The 23,682-nt window shown below is 51.0% G+C and overlaps 2 protein-coding genes across 2 annotated transcripts; both read right to left on the bottom strand.

The window, feature by feature from the left end:
• Positions 1-854: 854 nt before the first annotated feature.
• EFNB3 (ephrin B3) lies at positions 855-7,085 on the bottom strand. The gene is made up of 5 exons (XM_012776077.2): positions 6,558-7,085; positions 4,018-4,310; positions 3,758-3,850; positions 3,541-3,645; positions 855-3,118 (listed from the first exon to the last, which is right to left on the bottom strand). Exons 1-5 carry the CDS (start codon positions 6,677-6,679, stop codon positions 2,709-2,711), a joined length of 1,023 nt encoding a protein of 340 aa, XP_012631531.1. The 5' UTR covers positions 6,680-7,085; the 3' UTR covers positions 855-2,708.
• Positions 7,086-8,791: 1,706 nt separating this feature from the next.
• WRAP53 (WD repeat containing antisense to TP53) lies at positions 8,792-23,032 on the bottom strand. Its single transcript, XM_012776038.3, has 10 exons — positions 22,487-23,032; positions 22,239-22,337; positions 21,866-21,977; positions 10,912-11,000; positions 10,629-10,719; positions 10,392-10,524; positions 9,722-9,930; positions 9,430-9,533; positions 9,161-9,295; positions 8,792-9,038 (listed from the first exon to the last, which is right to left on the bottom strand). Exons 1-10 carry the CDS (start codon positions 22,888-22,890, stop codon positions 8,792-8,794), a joined length of 1,623 nt encoding a protein of 540 aa, XP_012631492.2. The 5' UTR covers positions 22,891-23,032.
• Between the last annotated feature and the right edge of the window lie 650 nt (positions 23,033-23,682).

Genomic DNA, 23,682 nt, shown 5'->3' with positions numbered 1-23,682 from the left:
CTTCCACCCCCCTCGAGTCTCCCCACCTCGGGCAGCTCCAGTGTGGGCTCAGAAGGCAGGAGCCCAGCACCTGGCCTCCCAGTTTACAACTCCCCTCCTGCAGTGCCTGCACCTCTCAGGACCCAGGCATCTTGCTCAGAAGGGGGAGGGGCAGGGGTCCCACTGGACAGAAGAGGGGAAGGGGGGACCCCTTGACCTCCAGGCAGATGGGAGACAGCGGGAGGGAACCCAAAGTCAGGGGAGGGGCGGGGAGGGCAGAGGTTGTGACCCCTGCTGACTCGCTCCAGTGATGCTCCTGACGGCTGCTTTTGTCGTTGGAGAATAGGACTGAGTCCAGGGGGCTGGGCACCTGGGCTTTTAGGGAAGAAGAGCCTGGGGTATGGGTATACAGGGAGCCAGGGGATGGGCAGCTTGATGCCTGGGTCCCTGAGTCCTTCCTACTTTCTAATAATCAGCCACATTCCTTGTCCCCACATGAGTCCTCAACAGCAAAACTCCCCAAGTCAGAGATGCCTTGTGTAGGGGTGGCAGGCAATAGACTTTAACACGTGATTATATTTTTACTGCTTTGTTCCTAACTGAACAAAGTCCAGCGCCTTGTCCAGTGCTTTGGTTTAGCAGTAGACATTCAAACTGTCCCCATGGGTGAATGGAAATTCGCACACATCCCCACTGGAATGTATTGGCAACCCTGACTCCTGCCTGGGTTCCTCTCTCCATCCCATGGAGGTGGTTGTCTTCCTCAGCCTCCTCACTCAGCCCATTTTCCCCTCCCCAAGTCCTGCCCACATCACCACTCCAGGCCACCCTGTCCCTACCCATTCCCCTTGGTTTCATGAAATCTAACCCTCAGCTTGAAAGCCACTTTAATTCTTTGTCCCAATTCATGTCCAGACATCCTCCAGCCTTCTTGTCAACTTTTGAAGTTTTTTATTCTTTTTTTGGTTTTTGTTGTTCAAATTTCCCTTTTACAGTAAAACTATTGCGGTGACGGCGTACCCAGCCACCATGGCAATATCAACTTCCTGTTCCCCGGAAGGAGTGATTAGAAAAATCAGGAAGGAGCTGGGAGCTACAGCACCAGAGAGATGCTGTGACCTCTGGTGCACAAAGCAACCATCTTGGCTGGTGATTGAGGTGGCCAACTTGGTGCCCAAGGGCAGCTTTGATCTAATAAAACTGAGCTGGGAGGAAACTGAGGCAACATCCAATTGTGCACTAGAGGGCAGGAATAGGTATCAGCTGGTCACTATGAAACATTGGCCATTGCTAAGTGCCCCTGTCAGCTAGACCAGCCAGTAGGCCACCATTTTGGTCACTAAGAAGGGAGCTGTGTTGAGTTTGAAGGGAACAGGAAATGGAGGAGGGGTGAACAAGACAGCCATCTGGGTTACTGGGGGAGAACACGCAGGTTCTTGGGGTAGTCATGTTGATTAACAGAGATTATATCAGGATATGGAAAGGAAAGAACACGACAAATTGGGCCTGCCACAGCAGATGGCAGTCATCTTAGCTGTCCTAAAATCAGCACAGAGCACAAGGGAAGGGAGATCCTGGGAAGTGCCACTGAATACTAGGAAAGTCTTCCTCAGTCCACCTCTGTCCTCTTACAGTCAGTAAGTTCCAGCTTCCTCCTGAATCAGGAAGTTCTTTCTGCCCCCCTGCTCCACAGAATAAGAACCATCTACCTCCCACCCCCCAATCCCCCAGACTAAGCCACTTGGAGTTCCAGCCAGACCACTTCCTATTTCAGAAGTGCTACTTCCTGTCCTGGATGAAGGCACTTCCAGTTCCTGATGCACTGCTTCTGCCACTTCCCAGGCCATTTCTGTCCAGGCCTGGTCACTTCTTGTCTGGAGCAAGTCACTTCCTGTCCCAAGTGGCCCATTCAGCGTCACACCAAGTCCATACATGTCCTGACCGGTTCATATCTTGCTATTGGCCACTGGACAAAACGGAACACTTCTTCTCTCGGTAGCTGTCATGACCAAACCACCCCAAATGGCTGGAGTAAGTATGTAGAGGCCTGGGGCAGGGCAGAGAGGGAGGCCCTGCTGCCCATGCACTGAGCTGGGGTGGAGTGCCAGAGCCTTCCCTGTAAGGCCCCCATTTTTGGCAGACTGAGGGGAGTGGTTGGGATGAGAGGTCACAGGGGGGGCCAAGAGCTAAGGGGAGAAATGCTTTGAGGCCCCACCCAGGAGATGGAGAGGCACAGGGTAAGAAGGCAAGAGGGTAGAAGGAGGTGTAGGGAGGAGGGTGCTAGGGAAGAGAAACAGACCTAGAGACAGAAGAGAGAGAGAGAGAAAGATAAGAGATGGAGAGAAGAGAAAAACAGTGAGAGGCAGAAAGAAAGAGGTGCCAACCAAAAGACAGACTGTTCCCACCCCTAGCTCTGGGTGGGCAAGGGGGATAAGGACACCTGGGTCATGGTCAGAGAGGAGGCTGAGCCTGTACCCCCTCCCCAAGGGTACAGGACCCAGGAGCAAAGAGACAGAGAAGGGTACTCATGGCCAAATGGGAGACAGGAGGTGATGCAGTAGAACCTTAAGGAATCCTAAAAGTGGAGGAGAGGGCAGCAGCCAGGAGGGGCAAAGGAGCTGGTGGGGCAAAGGGGGCCAAGGAGATGTTGGGGGTGGCCCTCAAACCAGGAATTAAACCGGAGGAGCACCCCAATAAGGGTTGGATTCAGGAGAGCCAGGTGGGAACCCTCATACCTTGTAGTAGATGTTTGGAGGGCTCTGGGGGGGCCCATCCTGCACAATATACACAGGATGCCCATAGTCACCACTCACCTTCTCATAGTGGGGACAGAAGGGGGGGTCTGCAGCCCCACCACCCCGCAGAGCTATCCCTAGCTCCCCAGGCTCAGCCTCCCGAGGTCCCATCCCACCTCCACCCCCCAGGCCCAGAGACCCTCCCCTCCCGAAGGAGCCAGGACCAGGGTGGCGACTCTCCGAAGGCTTGGCCCGCCGTCTCCGCCAACACATGGCACCCCCAGCCCCTGCCACGCCCAGCAAGAGCAGCGCCAGCCCCCCTGCTGCCCCAGCCACTGCGGGCATGCTGGGAGGGGGCAGGGGGCCTTCAGCACCCCGGGAGGTTGCATTGCTGGTGGGGTCACCTGGCAGGGAAGGGGTGAAGGAGGAAAGAGGGGGAGGGACTGAAGGAGCCACCTGGGCATGTGAATACCCAGCCCTGGGGTCCCCATGGGCTTCCCCAGCAGTGCCCAGGACCCTTGGGGACCCCACCCCCCCTTCCCCCAGGCCCCTACTCAGAATCCAGGTGTCCAGCCCTTCAGCTCCCTGCCACGTAGTCCTCCCCACTTCTCTGACAGCACTGATTGAAGCACTGACTTGGCTAATTAGTCCTAATTGAGTCTTTTCCTCATTTGGCTTCCATTCCCCTCCCACCCTCCCATCCTCTCTTCTCTTTCCTGTATCACCACCCCCAAAACTGAAGAGGGAGGGAGAGGGTGGAGGCAGGGCAGCTGGGCTCCGAGAGCAGAGGCGGCTGGGGAAGGCAGGGGCTGGGCCTGGTTCCTACCTGGTGTGTTCTCCTTCCCAGGCTCCAGGCTGTGCGCTGCCCCCCGGTCTCTCTCCATGGGCATTTCAGACACAGGTTTTCGGGGAGCAGCCCCTCCTCGGGGACCTGAAGATACGGAAGACCCAAGAAAGAGGAGCTGAGACAACTGCCCCCAGACCATCATGGTGCTGCCCCAACCTCCCTCAGCTCCTAGGAGGGGTCCCCCAGCCCCACTCACTTTGGCCCACTCGAAGAAGCACCTTCATGCCTCTGGTTAGGCACACACCTCCCTGCAAGCTCTCCAGGCCTTCCCGGGTCCCATCCGATGTGGCTGGGAGACAAAAGCCAGAGGGAGAAGTTGGCACCCCAGAGCTGGCCCTTATTCTGTCCCCATGCCCTGGAGTCCCCACCCCCGAGGACATAGGGGTTCCTCTCCCTCATCTGCCCTCGATCTCGGGAGCAGCTCCCCCCTGCACCCTGCCCTCTGCCCAGCAGTACCAATTATGTAGTAATCATGGTGCGAGCGGAACTCGTGGCCCCAGAGGTTAGGGCTATACTCCTGGAACTTGATGGTAAAGCGGAGGTCCAGGTCTGGCCGATCACAAGTGAGGAGGAGGTTTGGGGCTGGGGGTGCCTCACAGCGCCGGCCCTGGGCACCCCCTACCAGGTACAACTTGTAGAACTCATAATTGGGAGAGGAGTGGGGGCCAGGAGGCCGGGCCCGGGGGCAGAGCAGGTCTAGCCGGTCCCCAATCTGAGGGTAGAGCACGTAACCACCCTCTGCCTGGAACCTATGGGGAGAAGGGTGAGGTGGACAAGGAGGAGATGTCAGAGGTCTGGACCCCAGAGTTTCCCCTTCCTCACCCCACAACCCTCCAGGACAGCCATTCTCAGCTCCCACCCGCCTGCCTGCCTTTGTCTGAGTGGAAAGTCTGTTCTTATAGAGCAGGCACCAAGGATTCTGTGAGCTCACATTGGAAGCAGCGGGAAGCCAGGCTCAGAGGTCTCCTGCCCCTTGGTGTGCCCAAATGCACTCTTCAGCCCGCCCTCACCACATGCACACTGCCATCTCCCGCTCCATCACCAGCCCAGTTGCCATGGCAACAGGATGCCAGTTACCAAGGAGCTGGCCTCTCTGGAACCACACAGCCCACCCCTCCCAGGTGATTTCACTATTCCATGGCAGTCAACCATGGGGGCAGAGCCTCCCCTCCTCCAGGCCACCACTGAATTTCAGGGATTTCAGGGTAAAGGGGGCAGGAGAAGGATGGGGTGAGGAGGGGGTGTGGAGGGTGATCCATACCAGTGTCCCAAGTTAGCCAGATAATAGGATAGGAGGTAAATGCCTGGTTTGTCAATGACCCCGAATGGTGCTAACAGGAGCCAGGGTCTGGGGGCCTGCTGCCTGGGTCATTCCCCACTGAGTCCCCCCACCCAGTGTCTCAGACGTCCTAGAGAAAGTGTTCTTTTGCTTTGGAATTGAAGGAGTTGACTTTTCTAATCACAACAACACAACCCCACATCCCCTAGGCCAGTGGGCCCAGGCATCCGCTAACCAGCACAGCCACAAATTTGCCAACCACTGCATCCTCTCGCTGTACATTAATAGCTGACACAGGGTCTCAGGGCTAGGTCCCAGCGGACTGTTGCTTGTATCTTCCCAGACTCTCAAGTGACCCGCTCCTTCCCACCCAAAATTTTAAAAAGCCCCCAGGAAACCCTAATGCCCTTTTCTCCACCCTATCAAAAATAAGCCTAACTTATGTCCTCAAGCTGCACACCTGATACTCAAATTGCAGCCAAGAGACTTGAATACAGAAAAGACATTGAGATTATTCCCAAAGAGATACTGGAGGGAGGGAGGGAGGGAGGGAGGGATGGCGGCATTGAGAAGTGTGAGCAAGGCTGAGAAGTAAAGAGAGGAAGAGTAAGCCTAGCTCTCCTCTAATGAGTATATAATAGGTTCAAACACCTTACCTCTAATCCTCATAATAGCTGTTAGGATTGAGGGTACAAACTCAGAAAGGTTAAGTGACATGCCCAAGGCCACACAGCTGAAAGCAGCAGAGCTAGGATTAAGACCAAGGATTTGATGAGCTCCAAAGCTTACCCTACCACAGCCTCACACAGCTTCCCCAGGGAAGCAAGAATTTTTCAAAACACAGAAAGAACTCTTTTGCTAACAGGGAGCGGGATCTACATGTAGGCAAGGGACTCAGATGGCCTCCCAAAGGTTCTGTCCTACCCTGTGTGGCTTGAAGTTTCATCTGACCCCTGGCCTCTTTTCAGAGCAAAGCAAGCATGCCACCAAACAGAGGGGTCTGATGGAAGAGTTTGCAGCAAAGATGGGGGAGGGGGCAATGGGGTCCTCAGGACTCCGGATGCTAGAGGGAAAGAAGGGGGCTTGAGGGAGCTTGAGGCTTATTCCAGAAACAAGTCCCCATGCCAGGAAGGCAGGAATATGTTCTGGTTAGGAAGTCGTTCAGCCAATGGTTCACCGACCCTCTGGCTGTGGGCAAGAGTTGGGAGACAGACTGTAAAGAAAGCCAAGGAGCCTTGGAAAAGTTGTCCCCAGAGCCCCCAGACTGAGCCCCCTCGCCTCCTATCTCCAACACTGCTGGGGAGAGAGGCACCCTGCCCTTCCCCTCAGCACCTCAGCAGCACCTACTCAGCAGCTCTCTCCTGAGAGCTGACATTAAACAGGCTCCCTCCAAGCCCAGCCCCCGACACAGTCTCCCACAGATCCAAATAACCACTGCACTGCCCTCCCCGCTACCCATGAACTTTCTTTATCCTTGTCCCTTTGGGGTCTTCAAACTCCTGACACATGGATAGCAATACCCACACCCAGCTCTGTGTGGGACCCGGGAGTCTTGCGCCTAAGATCACCTCTCTCCAGTGACCCATCACCGCACGTCAGGACACTAGCACCTTCCCTCCAGCCTCCTCCCTGCTCAGAGAACCCAGCCCCCAAGTCCCCAAAGCTTCCATACCGGCTGCCCTAGGGTGTGGGGTCTCCCCAGCCCCAAGCCGCTCACCTCTTATTCGCCGAGTTCCAGTAGACAGGCTCCAGGCTGAGCCCAGACACCAGCCCCAAAATCCCCAGCAGCAGCAGGGCCCCGACTCGCACGCCCCCCGGCCCAGAACGGGGGGCCCCCATGACCCCGCCAAGGCCTGGGGGGCGGGGCACCAACTCCCCCAAAGTCGCTCACCCCCTGGAGCGACTGCTTTGGCTGCTTGGCGATTCAGCCCCGGCCACCCCGGCGGCTGATGTCCCTAGCTCCCACGCGGACCCGCTTCCTGCTCTGCCCGCGCCCCGCGACGGAGCGCTCAGCCCCACCAGAGCCCTTGCAGGGGCCGTCTGCAGGCGCCCTACGCCCCCCCGGCCCACGCGCCAGCACCCCGGGATTTGCGAGCCCGCCTAAGTGGGGGACTGGGGGAGCCGGGGCGGCATGGGGCGCCGGACAAGGGAGCGAGCAAGGGGGCGCCGAGCCGGAGCCCCAGCCTCGCCGGGATTGAGGGCAGCGGGCTAAGGGAGGAAACCAGTCCCGAGCCCAGGAGGGGGGAGTTAAAAGAGAGGCGGGGAGGGGGAGAGGATGGTGGAGGGAAAAACTGGAGCTGGAGCTCGAGTCGGAGCGGGCGGCAGCATCCCGCGGCCCACGCCCCCCACACCTCCCTCACCTCGCGCACCTCCCGCCCGCCGCCCCGCCCCGCCCCGCTCCCCGCCGCGGTCTCTCACGCCCCTTTTGTCTCCCCGAGTCTCGTCTCTGGCCGAGTTTCTGCCTGTCTCCCCTCCTGCCCTCAGATCGCCTGAGTGGTTGGAATCTTCCTCTCTCGGATCCAGAAAGGCTCTCGCCCTCTCCACCCCAAGAACCCATGCCTTGCGCTCCCGCAGCCGCAGCCTCCTGTCCCCAAACACTGCTGCCCCTGCAAGGTCTGAAGAGAATAATGATAACCTTGAAGGCCTGGCGCTTCACAAAGTGCGGATGGGTTGGCTGGGTTGATCGTCACGACTACCTGTGTGAAGTGGGAGGGGCAGAGCTAATGATCCCATTGTAGTGATGAAAAAACTGAGGCCCAGAGAGGCATATTATTTGCCCAGGGTCACACAGGAGTCTGAGAGAAAACCGGAAACCAAACCCGGGCTGTTCAACTCCCACTCCTGGGGTCCATTTTGTCACAGCTCCCAGGACCCTTTACTGTTATCTGGGGGTTAGGTGAAAGGTAAGAGATTAGGAAGCAAATTTGGACCCTTCTCAAATGTTTGGGGGAGAGAAATGGGGTTGGAAGAGGAAAGGGAGTACCTACAACCCCAATCCCCAGCAGCAGGAAGGGCTGTTTCCAATTATCCTGGGGGAAGGGAGGAGTTGCCTTTTTGGGTGTAAGAACCTGGCTTTCAGCACCTCTGGGCAGGGGCAACATTCCTCTCCTTCCCTCTCAAGCCTCCACAGGCCTTTTGTCCCTTCCCTTTTATTGGGAGATCCAAAATCACATCCCCTGCTGACAGTATCTCTCAGTGTTTGGCAAGGTGTGTGCGTGGAAGGGGACAGGGAGGAGTCACTGCTTCAGATACCACACTTGCCCCCCACCCCCAGAAGACACAGTAGACAAATGCAGAAACAAGACCAGCCGCAGCTGCTGAATGAGTAAGACCATCGGCCTTGTCCTGCATCTCACAGCAATACTGAATGTGACACCTGTATTTTTTGGCACCTTTACTCTTTCATGTGTGTCCTTGACTCTGGTTACTGGGTGTCTGCCTCCTGGGGGAGATCCAGGGGAGGGGACTGCTCCTGCTCCCCTTCCCCCAGAGCAGCGTCCATCCTTCTGCTGCTGGATGATGGTAAATAAGTGTTCAGTGGAAGGAGCAGGCGTCTTGTCTGTCACTGTCTGCACAGTCTCACACAGTCACACCCAACAGTCTGACACAGAGCTCCTGCCACTCCTGCTCAGCCCTGCTCACCCTGACCCCTGCTGCCCCCACCTTGGGAGTGAGATTTCAAACAGGTTCCCCCCTTCAGTTTACCAAGTTGCCTAGCAACCAACCAGTCAATGGCATGAAGCCCCACCCCCACCCACTTGACTTCACACCAAGCTCAGCCATCCCATTGGCTCCTGCCTAGTCCCACCTCTCAACCCCTGCTTTCAAGAACAATATGCCAATCCCCGCTGCAGCTGGACAAGGGAGCCCACGAGTCCCCCTGGCTGTCCCCACCTCAGTCATTTGCCTCCCCAAACAGACACAAAGACTCTAGTATCATATAAAACCTCTTTATATAAGCCCATCCCCACCGCCCCCGGCCCCTCCTTGTCCCTCCTCGCCCTGGTGATCACCAGTGACACTGGCGTCTGGGCCCCCCCCACACCACCACAGCTGAAGGCGACATTCAAGGTGGACATGACGCATGGAGAGCAGGGGAAGGTCCAGCTCCTGCTCCTCTTCATCCCCACTCTCTGTGGGCTCTGGAAACACACGCTGACCGGAGGCGGTGGCCAGCAGAGGCAGGCTAGGGTGCAGGCTGGAGGGAGAGATGGGGAGGGCTATCAGCACCCTGAGCGAGGATGCCTGCTCCCTCATGGACTCACCTTCTTCCTTCCTCCCCAACCCAAGCCCCACGATCTGTGGAACTGAACTGAGGACCTCACTCCGTTGGTGCAGTCCTTCTGGGGCAGAAAGCTCAGCACTGGCTCCAGCTTCCCATCGTCCCCAGCCCCGCTGGTGTCCCACACAGAGACGGCCCCGCTAGTGCTGCCACTCACTAGAAACTGGCCAGTCCTGGGAGAGAGAAGAGAGACTTCCTGGCGTACAGGCGTCACCCCTGGGGCAGGAAGCCCTCACCCAGGGGCTGGGATCCTCGGATGTTCCTGCGGCCATCAGGGCCCTAGGCAGGAAGGAGCCACAGCACTCACGGGTCCAGATCGAAGTAAATGCGCTGATTGGTGGTCACCTCTCGACTCAGGGACCACAGTGGATGACCAGGCTGCCGGAGATCCCAGCACAGAAGCTCGGCATCCTGCAGACACAGAACAGGGAGTTGTCCCCTGACCTCGGGACGTCCCTGCCTCCCTGAAAGTCTATAGGCACTTCTTTAGCTAGACTGATTTCTTTTCCCCATCCACTACCCCTCAACACACTGCAAACTACATCCCTACTCCTGCCCTACTGCCCACCAGCTTTGGGCTCTCAGGATGTGACCCCTACCTTGCGGGCTCCAGAGAAGAAGCGGTTGCCATCGGGATGAAAGCAGAGGTGAGTGATGCCCCCTTGGTGCCCTCCCAGCAAGGCGAGAAGGGAGCCATCATCCCAGGCATACAGACCCAGGGAGCGGCCATAGGAGCCACAGGCATAGAGAGGCTGGGCTGGGCTGAAGGCTATGCAGGAGATGATGCCACTCTGGCCCTGCTTTTTTGCTAGAAAGGAAAGGAACAAAGTGAGGGAGAAGGCAACTACACCCGGCATCAATCGGGCTAAGCAGAGGCTAATCCTGCCTGCTGTCCTAGGACTCAACATCTCCCCCACCCTGTTTGTCACAAGCAGGATGAAGATCCCCAGATCCTTCTATCCCCTCAAAGGACCTAAATGTCCAAGTTCCTTTGTCCCTCTCAAGATTTTGGAGACCAAAAGGTACACAGCTGGCAGGGCATGGGTTCGGGAGTCTACCAGTTCTCTGACCAGCTGGTTGACCTTGGGAAAGTTTCCTCCCTGCTCTGCATCTGTTTTCTCCCCTGCCCAATGGAGAGGAGAACTTGCTTCCTAGGGCCATACTAAAGATGAGGCAAAATGCCACAGGTGACCCCCTGGCTCACACAGGCCCCTGTGCAGGTGGCAGCACCCTTCCCTTTCCTCCTCCTCTGGAGGCGCAGATGCTTACCAAACGTGGCTCGGACCTCACAGTCTCGGCCGGGCCGGGACGTGGAAAAGACACGCACAGTCCGGTTGAAGCCGCAAAAGAGCTGGGAGCCATCCGGGGAGAAGCAGAGCGAATGGGCTGCCGTCAGCTCATCCTGGGGGCAGGAAAGGACTGAACAGACCTTGCAAAGCGTCAGCTGTCCTCAAGGAAGGAGAGCTGGGCCAGGACAAGCATGGGGGCTGGTGTAGAGGGCCATACCAGGTGGTTGTAGGAGCGAAAGGAGGCCCGGAGCTCTCCAGTGAATGCATCCCAGATGTGAATTGGGTTCTCCCGGCTGCTGCTGGCCACACTGAGAGAGACATGGACACTGAGGCCCCGGTGCTGTCAAAGGAAGGGGAGGAAGCCAACTGACCGGCCCCCTCAGCTCCCATCTGAAGGACACACTGAGCCTTCCTCCTCTCAAGGCAGTCCCTGACTCTCTCAGGAGGGCCCTCTTGAAACTGGGTGGATGAGAAAGGAGGAGGCAAAAGACATCACTTACTAGGAAGTGTCTGGCTGTGTTGAGGACATCAGGGAATACCAGCAGTAATCATAGATGGTATCACCCTCCACCATTCGAAGGACAGGGACCTGGACAGAGATATGGGGATGCCTGGGTCCTCGGAAGGAAAAGAAATCAGAGACTCATGCCCCTAGCAGTTTTATGGCACAGGGGAAGACTACTGGCACTAAACCAACCAAGTAGGAGAAGGCAGCCAACCAGGTAGGAGAAGGCATATATAGAGAATAGAATCTTTACCTCAATGTTCAAGGGTTAACTTAGACTTTAATGTCAGATTTAGGCCACCAAAATCCATATAGATTCATATTTTTTCTTTTTAAACACTTTAGAGAGGAAGCAGTTCGAACATGCAAAGTATTAAAAAAAAATGTTGTCACATGACCAAGTACTTAAAAAAAGAAAAAGAAAAAAAATGTAAAGCCCTGTGACTCACCCCCTCCACCCAGCTTAAGAAAGAAAAATATGTTTCCTAACAGAAGCCCTCTTTTAGAGGTAAACACTTTCTTGAATTTATCATTGTCATACATTTCTTTAAGAATATAGTCATACAGAATTAAAAAACTAGCATCTAGCATTGTCTTGCATGCCTTTAGACTTAACATTAATGGTACCATATCGTATCATTCCCTCTGTGACGGTGAGATTTAACCGGGGCGACACATTTTGCTCTAATGCACGCATTTTCACCACCACATAGCAATCCACTCTTGAACGTATGCAGACTGATCTACACTTTTCTACTGACAGTCACTTATGTTTTACTATTTTTTGGCTAGTGTGCATTAACATTCTGGTACACATGTGGAAGGGTTTCTCTACAGTTCCTGCTAAAGAATAAATTTACTGGTCTCTATGCTATGCGCTTTGCCAACTTTATGAGATACCATAATGTCAATTCTTTTTTCCCAAAGAGCTCATCCCAATTTGCTCTCCCAACAGTGGCATGTAAGAGTGCCTGTTGCTCTCTCTCCTCTTGATATTGCCAGACTTTTAAATTTTTCTCAATTTGAAGACTGTGAAATGGTATTTCACATAAATTTACATTTATATCATTACTATAAGTGAGGTTAGACATTTTTCTCTCCACTTAGGTACACCTTTTCATAATTTTTGCCCATTTTTATACTAGGTTATTGTCTTTCTCTTGCTGATTTATGAGAAATCTATAAATAGGGTGGATACCAGTCCTTCATCAGTTATTTGATGACCCTTGGGGTGATGTCACTCAGCCATTACTTTAGTTTGCACCTCTACACTCCAAAGAAATATGTCCAACTGCCTGGTAGACAGCTCCACTTGCACATCCCACAGGCACCTCAAACTCAATTTGTCCATATTGGACCCAGCATTTGCCACCTTCAAACCGACTGTTCCTCCTGAGTTCCACACCTAATTTGCAAGCCTGAAATCCGAGCACCAGCCTTTGCTACTATTACTCTTCACTCCCTTTCCACTCCTGGCCCAACCCAAATCTTGCCAATTCCTCCTGGCAGGTTTCTCTTGCATCTGTCCTCTCCCCTTCATTCCCACTCCTAAGATCCCATTACAAGCCACTGCCTTTTTTTTTTTTTTTTTTTTAGACAGAGTCTCGCTTTGTCGCCCAGGCTAGAGTGAGTGCCGTGGCGTCAGCCTACCTCACAGCAACCTCAAACTCCTGGGCTCAAGCAATCCTGCTGCCTCAGCCTCCTGAGTAGCTGGGACTACAGGCATGTGCCACCATGTCCAGCTAATTTTTTATACATATATTAGTTGGCCAATTAATTTCTTTCTATTTGTAGTAGAGACGTGGTCTCGCTCTTGCTCAGGCTGGTTTCGAACTCCTGACCTCGAGCGATCCGCCCTCCTCGGCCTCCCAGAGTGCTAGGATTACAGGCGTGAGCCACCACGCCCAGCCATAAGCCACTGCCTTTTGCCAGCATTTCTGTAACACTCCACATGTTCTCTGGGCCTCCTTATACTCCAGCCTGCCCATCCATTCTCCACACTTGCAGCCACATGGAGGCCCCAGGGATCTTGTTAAATTGGTGTCACTCTCCTGCTTAAAACATTTCCATGACTCCAAGAAGCCCTCAGTATAAAATCGATCTCTTTACAAAGCTTTCCATTACCATGCTTCTACCCCTGACCCACCCCTCCAGGCTCATCTCCATCTACTCACTCCTTTAAAATTTCTACATCCCATCATTTTGACTCTCAGGTCACAAAAGGTGCCAACTATCCATATTTCTAACCTGCAGGTTTTCACATGTACTTTCTGGAACATTCTTCCTTCATATCCCCCAACAACTCCTTCTGGTTGAATCCTAATCATCCTTCAGGTCTCTTAGATGCTTCTTCCTCTGGGAATGCTTCCCTAACTCCTCGAGCCAGGCAAGGTGCCCCTGCTCCGTGTTCCTATAGCCATCAGTGCTCCTCACTCTGCATCGCACCTATCTGAGAGGCAGGAATCACATCTGCCTTGCCCACCACTGCTTCCCCAACACCTAGTGCATAACTGGCAGTCAATAAATGCTGTTTTAATGAGCAACAGGAGGCAGGAGACTGTTTCAGCAACATAAAGCCCAAAATAATAGGACCTGAATTAAAGTAGAAGCATTGGAGTAGAGAGAAGTAGATGGATTAGAAAGATTAGGTGGGCTGGGCACAGTGGCTCATGCCTATAATCCTAGCACTCTGGGAGGCCGAGGCGGGCGGATCGCTCGAGGTCAGGAGTTCGAAACCAGCCTGAGCATGAGCAAGACCCCGTCTCTACTATAAATAGAAAGAAATTAATTAGCCAATTAATATATATAGAAAAAATTAGCTGGGCATGGTGGCGCATGCCTGTAGTCCCAGCTACTCAGGAGGCTGAGGCAGAAGGATTGCTTGAGCCCAGGAGTTTGAGGTTGCTGTGAGCTAGGCTGATACCACGGCACTCACTCTAGCCTGGGCAACAAAGTAAGACTCTGTCTCAAAAAAAAAAAAAAAAAAAAAAAAGAAAGAAAGATTAGGTGGACTTGATAGGATTAGTAATTATAATAATTGGATGGAGGGGGTTAGGAAAAGGAAGATTAAGGATGAGACCCAGGATGAGTACAATAACTTATGCCTGTAATCCCAGCACTTTGGTAGGCCAAGGTAGGAGGATTGCTTGAGCCCAGGAATTCGAGACCAGCCTGGGCAACATAGCGAGACCCTGCCTGTACAAAAAATTAGAAAAATTATATTGATACAATTTTCTATATCTAAAAAAAAAAGAAAGAAAAATGTAAATTAAAATGAAACAAAGTTTAAAATTTAAAAAAAAGAAAAATTAGTCAGGCATGGTTGCACATGCCTGTAGTCTCAGCTACTTGGGAGACTGAGGTAGGAGGATCACATGAGCCCAAGAGTTTGAGGTTGCAGTGAGCTATGATCACACCACTGCACTCCAGCATGGGTGTTAGAGCAACATTCTATCTCAAAAACAAAAAAAGGACCCTGGCTTCAGGCTTGGATATGTGAAGTCACCAAAATGGTGAAAAGAACTGAAGGACACAGGAAGGCTATAAAGGTGCCAACACACTTGGTGAGTGAGAGAGAATCAGGTAGTGTAAGTCACAAAGGAAAAGTTTTTACCAAGATGAAAGGGCAATTCTCTGGCTGTAGAATGAGGGAATGAGGCCACCCCCTTGTCCCCAACCTGAGAGATGTAGGGCACAGAAGATGCAAAGTCTCTACTAGAGAAGGGTAGAGGGGAAGTGAAAGCCTCCTGCAAGAGCCACAGGATAAGGCGAGTACTCAGGGAAGAAGCTGGGGAGTTAGAAATAAGACTTCCAGAAAGCTCTGTGAGAAGGTAGAGAAGGGAGGAGGAAAATTAGGAAACTATGTTGGGAAGAAGACTCAGTACACAAAGGTATATGGAAATACCCCAAAATGTCCTCTCCCGATTTCCCCACCTATATAAATTTTATCTATTTCCAAATACTAAACTTGCAGACATTAAAAATAAAAATACCTTCACTTCTAGAAAAAAAAAGAGAAAATTTAATTTAAGAAAAATAATTTAATTTTAAAGAAATAAAGAATTATATATTATTGGCCAGGCGCGGTGGCTCATGCCTGTAATCCTAGCACTCTGGGAGGCCGAGGCGGGCGGATTGCTCAAGGTCAGGAGTTCGAAACCAGCCTGAGCAAGAGCGAGACCCTGTCTCTACTATAAATAGAAAGAAATTAATTGGCCAACTAATATATATATATATGTAAAATTAGCTGGGCATGGTGGCGCATGCCTGTAGTTCCAGCTATTCGGGAGGCTGAGGCAGAAGGATTACTGGAGCCCAGGAGTTTGAGGTTGCTATGAGCTAGGCTGACGCCACGGCACTCACTATAGCCTGGGCAACAAAGTGAGACTCTGTCTCAAAAAAAAAAAAAAAAACATTATTGATATTGTCTGACCTAAGGTATTTCTTAATCATAATATTTCCCTTAAAAAAAGATACCAGCAGTTTAGCCTCAAAAAATAAAAAAATAAAAAAAAGAATCTCCCCCAAAATACATGAAGATGTTCACTAAAGAATAATTTATGGGCCGGGCGCGGTGGCTCACGCCTGTAATCCTAGCACTCTGGGAGGCCGAGGCGGGCGGATTGCTCGAGGTTGGGAGTTCAAAACCATCCTGAGCGAGACCCCGTCTCTACTAAAAATAGAAAGAAATTAATTGACCAACTAAAAATATATATACAAAAAACTAGCCGGGCATGGTGGCACATGCCTGTAGTCCCAGCTACTTGGGAGGCTGAGGCAGGAGGATCGTTTGAGCCCAGGAGTTTGAGGTTGCTGTGAGCTAGGCTGACGCCATGGCACTCACTCTAGCCTGGGCAACAAAAGTGAGACTCTGTCTCAAAAAAAAAAAAAAAAAAAAAAAAAAAGAATAATTTATGATCCAAAAGTACCGGAAACAACCCAAATGTCCAAAATGAGAGAAGAGGCAAGAAAATTATCGTAAGCACTCAATGCAATATCATACACCATTAAACATCACAACTAGGAAGACCAGACCACCAAGAAGAGCATTTAGGATATGATTGTTAAAAGGAATAAAGTAGAATACAAAACCATGTATGACAGAATTACAACCACATAAAAGCTCCAGTACTTAGAGCTTAGAAAAAAATGTATTAATAGACTCAATGGGCTGAATTTTGCAGTATAATGACTTTTCCCCTTTTAAACATTCTGGTTTCTCTTAAAAGAGTTTGTGCAATAAATACTCAACCTTCCACATTTCCAGAGTCTCTTCTAACTGTCCCCACATGAAACAACCTCCGCTCCTAAACTCTTTTAGGATGGCTGCACCAAAGCTCCCTAGCCCTGAAACACTCCCAATTTCTGTTCCAGGAACCAGGGCTTCTAGTGCCTTATACCCTGCACAGAGGACTGAAATGTCTGTAGCCTCTAGTCTTAAAGAGTTGCATGTTAGGTTAGTGTTCAGGACCAGCCCTAGAATCTGGCACCCTTTGTCTTTTAGGAAGCTGTCAAGCCTCTTCCCCGTCCCTGCCCCCCCCCCAATTAACCTCAGACACTAGAGAAGTTCCAGCCTCCTGGATCATCACCAGGACCTGCACACACACCCTAATGTCCCCCAAGCCAACTCTTCCCAGCTCCCACAAATCCTTAACCCAGGCCTCTGAAATTCCCACTCTAGGATCTAAAACCCCCGTATTTCTCATCTTCTCATCAGAATGCTCCATTTGCACACCTGGACTTGACTGGCCATGGCTGTCCCCCATGGCCCTCTCAAGCTGAGACAGCCCTCCACAGTACATGCCTCAAGGACAAGAGACAGATGCCATGTCTTGCAGCATCATTTCCAAATCTTTTCACTGCCCCAAACCCCAGTTCCTCTGCAGTTCTTGCCATCAGATAGATACCCCTCTTTTTGTCACTCTCCCTCATTCACTGAGACTTTACCTCCTTGTTCACCATCTCACTGCCCACAGTTGCTCGTCTTCATTCTCAGTGACTTCGGTTTCCACAGAAACTGTGAATTGCTGTATTTTCTACCTAGCACCATCTTCCCCTGGGTATCAGCCTGGTTCACTCCCTTACTTCCTTCAGGTCTGTGCTTAGATGTCACCTTACTAGTGAGGTCTTCCCCGATCATCCTTTTTAAAATTGCAATTTACCCTCCCAATCTTCTTTCCTGCCTAATTTTTCCCCATGGCACTTGTCAGGTATGTTTTCTATTTTGTTATTTCTTTCTTGCCTACTTCCCACACTACGGAGTGTCCCAAAAGTCTCCATACAAAGAAAAAATTTTGTAGGCCAGGCATGGTGGCTCACACCCATAATCCTACCACTCTGGGAGGCCAAGGCGGGAGAGGATCGCTCAAGGTCAGGAGTTTGAAACCAGTTTGAGAAAAAGCAAGACCCTGTCTCTACTAAAAATAGAAAGAAATTAATTGGCTAACTAAAATATATATAGAAAAAATTAGCCAGGCATGGTGGCACATGCCTGTAGTCCCAGCTACTCAGGAGGCTGAGGCAGAAGGATCGCCTGAGCCCAGGAGTTTGAGGTTGCTGTGAGCTAGGCTGACACCATGGCACTCTAACCTAAGCAACAGAGTGAAACTCTGTCTCAAAAAAAAAGAAAAAAGAAAAGAAAAAATTTTGTAATGAATATTTTGTAAATAAAGGTACACTTGGTTACAATTTCCCATTTTCCCTATGTATGGTGACTTTTGGGACACCCTGTAAAATATAAGTTTCACAAGTTAGGGACTTACGTCTGTTTTTTTCCAACTACTCCCCAGCTCTTAAAACAGGGTTTATTACATAGAATGTGCTCAACTAAAGTGTGTTGAACCAACCGACTGATGAAAGAATGAATGGATCTGTCCGACACCCTGGCCTCTCTCACGCTTTGACATGCTCAGCACCCACGGACACTGCCTTCAGCCTACATCAGCCACCTACTCTCACGGGCATGCCCTGGGCCTTGTCACTGCCCCAATGGTACATCTTTTTTTTTTTTTGAGAGTCTCATTTTGTTGCCCCGGCTAGAGTGAGTGCCATGGCATCAGCCTAGCCCACAGCAACCTCAAACTCCTGGACTCAAGCAATCCTCCTGCCTCAGCCTCCCGAGTAGCTGGGACTACAGGCATGCACCACCATGCCCGGCTAATTTTTTCTATATATATTTTTAGTTGGTCAATTAATTTCTTACTATTTTTAGTAGAGACGGGGTCTCGCTCAGGCTGGTTTCAAACTCCTGACCTCGAGCAATCCACCTGCCTCGGCCTCCCAGAGTGCTAGGATTACAGGCGTGAGCCACCATGCCCGGCCCAATGGTACATCTTAATTTCAATCTGACTACCATCTCCAACCTGTCCAGTTCACCTGCTCTGCTGTTTCTACCAAGACAATTATTCAGCTTCATCAGAAACATATTGGGGGGGGGGGAAGGACATTTATTGAAACCTTAAAATCTGTACCCCCATAATATGCCGAAACAAAAAAATAAATAAATAAATACAAAAGAAACATATTTTTAGAATCCATTTCCTTACCCACTGAGATTCTAGTCCGCCATGACATGCACACCCCTGTAGACACTCTCAAAACACCCTGCCCTCAAAATACCCACCCCTCAAAACACTCTCAAAATACCTTTCTCTCCTGCCAAACCCCAACCAGACCATCCTCCTATTCCACACTTGTACCCAAATGACATCAATGACTACTAGTGTTTACTGAATACTTATTATATGCTAGGCCCTGTTTTAAACATTTTTACATTAATTCATTATCATTTTAATTCTCACAACTTTGTGAGGTGGGTGCTATTATTACCATCCTCATTTTATAAACATTTAACTTGCCAGGAAAGATGCATACCACACTAAATGGTCTCATTTTAAATGGATAACAACAAACCTCTAGTGGGCACAGAGCAAAGAACAGCAATACTGCCACATTCTTTTTTTTGAGACAGTGTCTCGCTTTGTTGCCCGGGCTAGACTAAGTGCCATGGCGTCAGCCTAGCTCACAGCAACCTCAAACTCCTGGGCTCAAGCTATCCTCCTGCCTCAGCCTCCCGAGTAACTGAGACTACAGGCATGTGCCACCATGTCTGGCTAATTTTTTCGATATATTTTTAGTTGGCCAATTAATTTCTTTCTATTTATAGTAGAGACAGGGTCTTGCTCTTGCTCAGAGCTGGTTTCGAACTCCTGACCTTGAGCAATCTGCCCGCCCCAGCCTCCCAGAGTGCTAGGATTACAGGCGTGAGCCACCTCCCCCGGGCTGCCACATTCCTTGGTAGTTTGATTTTTCTACTCTCTAGGACAGATCATTTCATACCTTCTGCTCTCTGCACAGACCTTCCTCCTTCAGCTGAAAACCTCACTTTATGCTTCCTTGAGATTATAGAAACCAAGAGACATAAACACCCAAAGCTTCCAATCCCCAAACAGCAGCTGCAGAATGCTCCTCCTCCTCTCTGCCTGCTACAAGGAAGGAGGGTCTGTGCCTAGCAAGGCCAAGTCCTCCAATGTGCTCTAGATCCTGTCTTCACCCAGCCACTCAGGGTCATTGTCACCCCTCACCCCAGCATCAATCCCTCCCTCTCTACAGGTCTATTCCTGGCATCACACAAGCACCCTATAAGTCCTTCTTTGGCCCTGCATTCCTTCTGGTCACCAACCCATTTTTTGGCTCACTTCCACAGCAATTCTCCAAAGAATTGTCTATACTTTTTCTTCCACCCACTCTAATCAGCTTCTGCCACCATCACTCCTCTAAAAGTGCTCTTGTCAAGGAGGTCACTAATGACCCTCTAAATTCGACTCGCTCCATCTCTCAGCAGCACTGGTCATGACTCTTTGCCTCCACCTCCACATAATGGAGCACACAGGGCTCTGCGGGTCTTCTCTTCCACCAACACTCTCTCGAGATGGAATCCATTCTCTAGAGGTAAGATGCAGACCCATTAAAGTGGCCCATGCCTGTAATCCCAGCACCTTAGGAGGCCAAGGTGGAAGGATCACTTGAGCCCAGGAGTTCGAAGCTACAATGAGCTATGATCTCATCACTGTACTCCAGCCTGGGTGACAGAGACTGTCTCAAAAAAAAAAGACATATGATACCATCTACCACTTCTCAAAGTATATACCTGGCCCCAATCATTCCCCTTAGCTTTACATTTCACATTTAATGTACCTAAAACCCCTGACCTCTGTACCAATACCTGTTCATATCCCTGTTTCCTCCTCTGAATAAATTGTTGTGTTTTTTTTTGAGACAGAGTCTCATTTTGTTGCCCAGGCTAGAGTGAGAGCCATGGCGTCAGCCTAGCTCACAGCAACCTCAAACTCTTGGGCTCAAGTAATCCTACTGCCTCAGCCTCCTGAGTAGCTGGGACTACAGGCATGTGACACCATGCCCGACTAATTTTTTGTATATATATTTTTAGTTAATTAACTTCTTTCTATTTTTTAGTTGAGACGGGGTCTCGCTCAGGCTGGTTTCAAACTCCTGACCTCCAGTGATCCGCACGCCTTGGCCTCCCAGAGTGCTAGGATTACAGGCATGAGCCACTGAGTCTGGCCCCTCCTCTGAATAAATTGTTCCACCATCCCCTCAAATGAAAAAACCTGCACATCACCATCAGTTGCTTCCCTCCCTGCACCTCCACATCCAGTGGATCTCTATGTCCTACAAAATATACTTCAAATCCATCCACCATCTCTCCTGACACCACCCTCGCCCAAGTCACCAACATTTCTCACCTAGCCCATGATAAACACATCCACTAAGTCTCCCTGATTTCACTCTTGCCCACCCAAACTCCATTCACTCTTCTGTTTTAAAGCTTTCCCACAGTTTCCCAAGTAAACTCCAAATGCCCCACCCATAAGACTCAACACAATGTTGCTGCTCCTCCCTGTCCTCACTCCACCTTCCCCCTGGCTGGCCCCAGTCAGGCCACCTGGCATTCTTTCTCTTCTCAACTCTCTCTCTCTCTCCCAGCTCTGGGTCTTTCTCTGTTTTTCTTTTGAGACACCTTGGGTAGAGTGTGTTGGCGTCATCATAGCTCACTGCAACCTCAAACTCCTGGGCTCAAGTGATCCTCCTACATCAGCCTCCCTAGTAGTTGGGACTACAGGTGCTCACCACCATACCCAGCTCATTTTTTCTACTTTTAGTAGAGATAGGCGCTCACTTTTGCTCAGGCTCAAGCGATCGAACTCCTGACCTCAAGCGATCCGCCCACCTCAGCCTCCCAGAGTGCTAGAATTACAGGTGTGAGCCACCAGCTCTGGGTCTTTGTATTATCATTGCCTCTTTCTGGAACGCTCTTTCCAGGGCTCTTCACATGACTGATCCCTTATCATCCTTCAGGTCTTGGCTCAAATATCTACTTTTCAGAGAGCCCCTCCCTGACCATTTTATCCAAAGTGGTATCCTCTAGTTAGTCTCTCCCCATTCTATTTATTTCCTTCGAGCATTTATCATAATCTATAATTATCTTGATATTTACCGGTTTACATGTTTGTTGTCTGTCTCCCACACAAGAGAAGCAAACCAGTTCTTAATCTGTCCTGTTCACTACTTTATTCTAGTAGAGTGACTGACATATATTAGTAATCACTGGATAAGTATCTGGTCACCAATCCATTTCTTGCCTCACTTTCACAGCAACATTTCTCCAAAGAATTGTAAATCGATTAAATACTGCCACAAAAAATCCACTGTTTTCTTTACAAAAGGAATATATTCCTGACTACAGAAGGGGCAAACATCTCTTTAAATGACTTCAGAATTCAGAGCAGAAAATACTACACATGGAAATTCATGGTGATAAAATGTCCTGCTTGTAAACAGAAAACACGTGGACTATATTTTCTCCAACTACATGTAGGACTTAAACATGCAGTGTCTGACAAAGGAGCAGAGTGTGCCCCTACTCTTACCATTTCTGCATATTCTACCTGCTCCTCTTCACTGTATAGCTCTTGGGGCAGGTTATAGATCCGCAGGATGTTATCAGCACTATTAGTCAAGATGCAGGAACCATCCGGGGCCCTAGAAATTGGAAAGAGTTAGAAAGCTGGACAGCTCTGTGTTTTCCAAGTGTAGGGCTAGGGCTGAGCCTAACTCCGGGATAGGTAAGCCCCAAGTCCTTGACGGAAGTGGAAGACACAAAGTCCTAGATGAAACTGAAGCTTAATCTAAAAGAGATTCTTACTCCTCCCACCTCTAGCTGATCCTTCTTCTAGATAGCTGGGGTATTTTAAGTGAAAATCCTGGGGGTAGTCACCTCCCCGCACCATTATCCTTACTTACCACTTACAGCCTTTCAAGAAGTTCTCAGGTTGGGTGCTGAACTCTGACCAGGAACCACTGAGAAATCGAGGTAGTTGGAAAAAGCTGTAGTTCCAAGTGCTGGAAGGAAAGATGGGGGACAACAAACTTGGGTCGCCAAGGCAGAAGGGAAATGGGCCTGGAGAAGCCAGGCTGAGGACTGGCAGATAATGTCTATCTCACACTTCCAACCTCCTCAGATTCCAGGGTCAGCTGCCATCACCACTTACGTGTCTCCCTCATCCTCTGGAGCGACTTCCTCAGACACACCTTCCATGGCTTCTCCAGACCCCAACTCTGGCCCGTTCGTTTCTCCTGCAGGAAGGCTTGCATTTTCAGAAAGTTCTTGCTCCTCGATTCGAGGACTCAACTCACTAGGAGCACCACACTCTGTTTCCAGGGGTGTGGAGAGAGTAGCTGGGTCCCCTTCCCCCAGCTCCTGGGACACAGCTGAGCCAGCCACAGGAACCGGGGACATCCGGGGTGGCTCATCCCCATCGGGTGGCGGGGGCATCAGTTCGGGGTCGGCATTTTTATCCATCAGGGAAACATGAGGAGAGAGACGGGCTGGAGCCGAGGCCTGGTCTGAAGGAAGGCAGTCCGGAGCTAAGAGTTGCGCCTCCAACGTCTCCATACTGCAGAGGGAGCGCGGCAGACATGGGCTCCGGCCGGGTAACCCTCTTTCCGCTGGCTGCCCGCTGCCTGGCCCGCGGGGCGGCTGCGGCGGCTCCGAAGTTCTCAAGGATCCGAAGCCGAACTAGAGAAACCCACCAGAGCCTTCCTTCCTCTTCCGGGAGGGGGCAAAACACCCCCGGGAGACAGGGCGAACGCGGGGGAAACAAACTTTGAAATCACAGCGTCCCTTAGTACCGTGGGTCGCTAAGTGCCCCTTGCTCTCGCGGGATTTGAGCCCACCTTCCAATTGGGCCTCGATATCCCGGATCAGATTTCGCGGGCCACCCACGGAAGGGGCCGAATCGGGACGTAACAGGTTAGGTTTGCGTACCCATCAAGCCCTAGGGCTCCTCCTGGCCGCTGGGAGCTGTAGTCTGAACGCTTCTGCCTCGCTGAGAAGTGCCGGCGCGCCCCCTACCGGCGCCTCCGGTAATTCTTAAAGCGCCTCCCCCCACCGCCTGCAGAGGGCGCCAGCACTGTGTTTGCTTTTACCGGGTTTGCACCTCTTTTGCATCTCATTCGCCAGATTGCTCAGAACTGTGTCTCTCTTCATTCATTCAATAAACATTTATTATCGAGCTCTTACTTGCAACCCAGCTCTGTACTAGGCACTGGGGAATACAACAATGAATAAGATAGTAGACAAGTTCTCTACCCTCATAAAGCTTATGTTGCTTTGTATTGAAGGTAATGAACAAATCTTTTCAGATAGTGACAAGGACTGTGAAGGAAATTAAACAAGATGGTGTGA

Source organism: Microcebus murinus, chromosome 18 (assembly GCF_040939455.1).
Source record: "Microcebus murinus isolate Inina chromosome 18, M.murinus_Inina_mat1.0, whole genome shotgun sequence".
Taxonomy (NCBI): Eukaryota; Metazoa; Chordata; class Mammalia; order Primates; family Cheirogaleidae; genus Microcebus; species Microcebus murinus.
The sequence above is the reverse complement of the archived record's forward strand: the minus strand, read 5'-3'. Positions and strand labels throughout refer to the sequence as shown.

Excerpts from the sequence above, each read along its gene's own strand:
- WRAP53 (XM_012776038.3), bottom strand. The coding sequence starts at position 22,890 with ATGGAGACGTTGGAGGCGCAACTCTTAGCTCCGGACTGCCTTCCTTCA. Across the intron at positions 22,338-22,486 it reads CCAGAGGATGAGGGAGACAC|CACTTGGAACTACAGCTTTT; the intron begins GTAAGTGGTGAT and ends CTTTCCTTCCAG. Across the intron at positions 9,931-10,391 it reads TGAGGTCCGAGCCACGTTTG|CAAAAAAGCAGGGCCAGAGT; the intron begins GTAAGCATCTGC and ends TTTCCTTTCTAG.
- EFNB3 (XM_012776077.2), bottom strand. The coding sequence starts at position 6,679 with ATGGGGGCCCCCCGTTCTGGGCCGGGGGGCGTGCGAGTCGGGGCCCTG. Across the intron at positions 3,851-4,017 it reads CCATGATTACTACATAATTG|CCACATCGGATGGGACCCGG; the intron begins GTACTGCTGGGC and ends TTTGTCTCCCAG. Across the intron at positions 3,119-3,540 it reads TGGGAAGGAGAACACACCAG|GTGACCCCACCAGCAATGCA; the intron begins GTAGGAACCAGG and ends CTTCCCTGCCAG.